General features: G+C 58.6%; 1 protein-coding gene across 1 annotated transcript in view; it reads right to left on the bottom strand.

Moving 5' to 3' along the window:
- FBXW8 (F-box and WD repeat domain containing 8) overlaps nucleotides 1-2502 on the bottom strand; it is a 54254-nt gene extending 51752 nt beyond the window's left edge. The window contains exon 1 of the mRNA XM_026075273.1: nucleotides 2449-2502. Within this exon, the coding sequence (XP_025931058.1) occupies nucleotides 2449-2502 (54 nt within the window). The remainder of the gene's footprint in view (nucleotides 1-2448) is intronic.
- Nucleotides 2503-2726: the final 224 nt, after the last annotated feature.

Here is a 2726-nt window from a genome sequence, read left to right as displayed (position 1 = left end):
GGGGCCGGGACAGGCCGCAGCCTCGAGGCCTCGGCAGCCCGGTGCCCCGGCGGCGGCCTGCGCTCCCGACCGCCGCCGTCCGCCGCCGGCTCTTTTATCGCAGCCCCTCTCCCGCCATGTCTCGGGCAGGAGCGGCCAACCCGGGCGCCAGGGCTCCGCTTGCGGCTCCGTTCCCGCTCCCCGGCCGCGCCGTCCCTCTCCCTTCCCTGTCGCTAGCCTGAGCCATCCACCCCGTCCATCCACCCCGTCCCGTCTGCGTTTCCCGGGGCGGCACCACTCGCGTTCAGGCCGCTGGGAAGCCCCAGGCCGCTCCTGGSGACGCGTTCGTTGCTGGCGTCGGCGCGTGCTTCCGCGTGCCTTCTGCTGCCTTTCCTTACCCAGCGCGAGCTTCGGTTTACGCTACAGTAATCCGACCAGGAGCTGGGCAGCCGGGAAGAGGACACCAGCCAGCCTTGGGAATCTCCTCTGGCTCAATGAACCCGGGACGCCAGGAGCAATCAGAAGCCAGGGATACCCCTGAACTCATTGACGGGAGCAAATAAACCCCTGAATAAACGCGYTTAGTCACAAGGCAAGTTGTGTGCTCAGGACCACACACAGCTTTCCTCTCCTCTGATCTGGAGGAGGCCTCGGCTACTTCCCCGTCATCCATTTCTCGTTGTGACCAGGCGACTAGGAAAGGCAGGACATGGCATCCTCCTCGCTTAAAGGAGACAAGCCCAGAGACGCGTCTACTCTAAGCTCACATTTTCTTGCTTACAGGAAAGAGCTCCTTGGGCAGGACCCTAAGGAATTTTCATTTGAAGGAACGGTTCAATAGCATGGCCTTCACCAGGGCTGACTTTGCATCTTATCTGGCATCCCCTGGAAAAGAAAAAAAACCAACTTGCAGTAAGCCCTCACTGCACTGAACTGCCTACCTCTGAGACGAAGATGCACAGCGTCTTCACCCAGGAAAAGTCCACTCCCAAAGCAGCAAAAGTGGTGGCCAAGCAGGTTCCGTCTTACTCGTGAAGAAGGCAGGAATCACAAGGAATATTTGGCTCTGCCTCCAGATGACAGACTCCGGAGGAGTCAGATGAGTGAGCTTCTTCTACCCGTTCTGCTGGCCACATCTTAGCTGGAGCTAGTGGGCAAGAGGATGGTCCTGCCCYGCATCATGTCCTTTAGACCTGCTGGGGAAAATGTGCTCCTGAGGGTGGGAGCCTTGAAGAAGCCCACTGAGACTCTAGGAAGTCTGAGAACTGCTGCTTTCGTGTCATTTTGGGGAGGAGATAACATTTGCTCTGAGGGTTTCCAATATCAACCTACATTGTTGCTTAAAGGCTCCATGTTTCAAATGACGGCTCAGACCAACCCCTGCAATATGGCCAAGGAACCGCTATTCTGCTTCAGGAAGTCCAGCTGCCCAGAAGAGTATAAATCTGACCATTGCACATGTTCTCCAAACGCAAATCAAAAAGACAGTGAATATTCAACAGTGTTCAGCATAACTCAGCGGAGCGTTTGGGGAAATAAAATAGTTAAGTAATACTTGTCCAAATACGTGAAACAGCTGGTCCTCCCTGGGCACGGGTGAACGTGTTACGATGCGCAGCCCTGGCTCTCGGCGGCGGCGTGTGCCGACGTGCTTCTACCTCTCATTTGTTCGCCGCCGGTCAGCTGCAGTCACTGCTGTTTAATTCTGCTCCGTTGGCATCTAAGCAACTACTTGCTTTTTTTTTTTCCCCCTTTGCAGCACGTTGCTTTCTGCCCAGTTTACAAAACCCAATTAAAAGACAATGAACACACACAAAGAGGCCTTTTGGATTCCAGGAAAACCTGAAATCCCTCGTTTGGGGGAGGAACGCCGCCGTTGAGAAACTCCACAGCAGGACTGTCTTTCTCCTAAACTTCTGGTTTGAAGCTGGAGCAGGCTCTCACCCAGGTGCCACGCTGCCCTGGGCTAAGCCCTGCAACGAAGGGCTCGCGGAGCAACAGCGGCCCCTGTAACGGACACAGAGTTGACATGGGTTGACAAGAAGATGAGCCCCAGGTGACAGGGAGTCCTTAGACCCCTTCACACCRACACAGCGATGTGCAAAGGGCAGCAGCAAGCGCGGTGACAGAGGCTCTGGGGCAGCCTGCCTGCCGTGGCCTCCTGGACAGGGGGCAGATGGGCCAGTTTGGGGGATTTCTGCCCCACAGGGAGCTGCGTGGAGCCTCCACCGCTGTGTCCTGGCCTGGGGTGGGATGGGGAGTCCTGGGTGGAGACCTCCAGCCTGGCACTGCCTGGCCCCTGCACCCGATGCTGGCTGGGGAGGGTCGACGTCCCCATGGGGTGGTCCTGGGGGATGAGGACCAGGGCAAGTTTGGGTGGTGAAACCTCCGCAGCCCTCCTCCCCGTCCCCGCAGCCCGGAGCAGGAACACACAACGGGATGAGAGCCGCCCCCAGCCCCACGCAGTACCCACACGGTCTGCTCCAAGCCATACTGTCCCCCCATCCCACACTGTCCCCCCATCGTAACGCTGTCCCTGCTCACACAGTGTCCCCCCTCCCCACATTGTCCCCATCCCACACTGTCCCCTCTGTCCCCACACTTTCCCCATCTGACATTGCCACCCCATGCCACACTGTCCCCATCCCACCTCTGTCCCCTCTATCCCCGCGCTGTCCCCTGCACCCCCACCGTCCCCTCCATCCCCACAGTTTCCCCATCCCACCTCTGTCCCCCCCCATCCCCGC

Source organism: Apteryx rowi, unplaced genomic scaffold (assembly GCF_003343035.1).
Source record: "Apteryx rowi isolate R43461 unplaced genomic scaffold, aptRow1 scaffold_40, whole genome shotgun sequence".
Taxonomy (NCBI): domain Eukaryota; kingdom Metazoa; phylum Chordata; class Aves; order Apterygiformes; family Apterygidae; genus Apteryx; species Apteryx rowi.
This window is presented reverse-complemented; position numbering and strand designations above follow the sequence as displayed.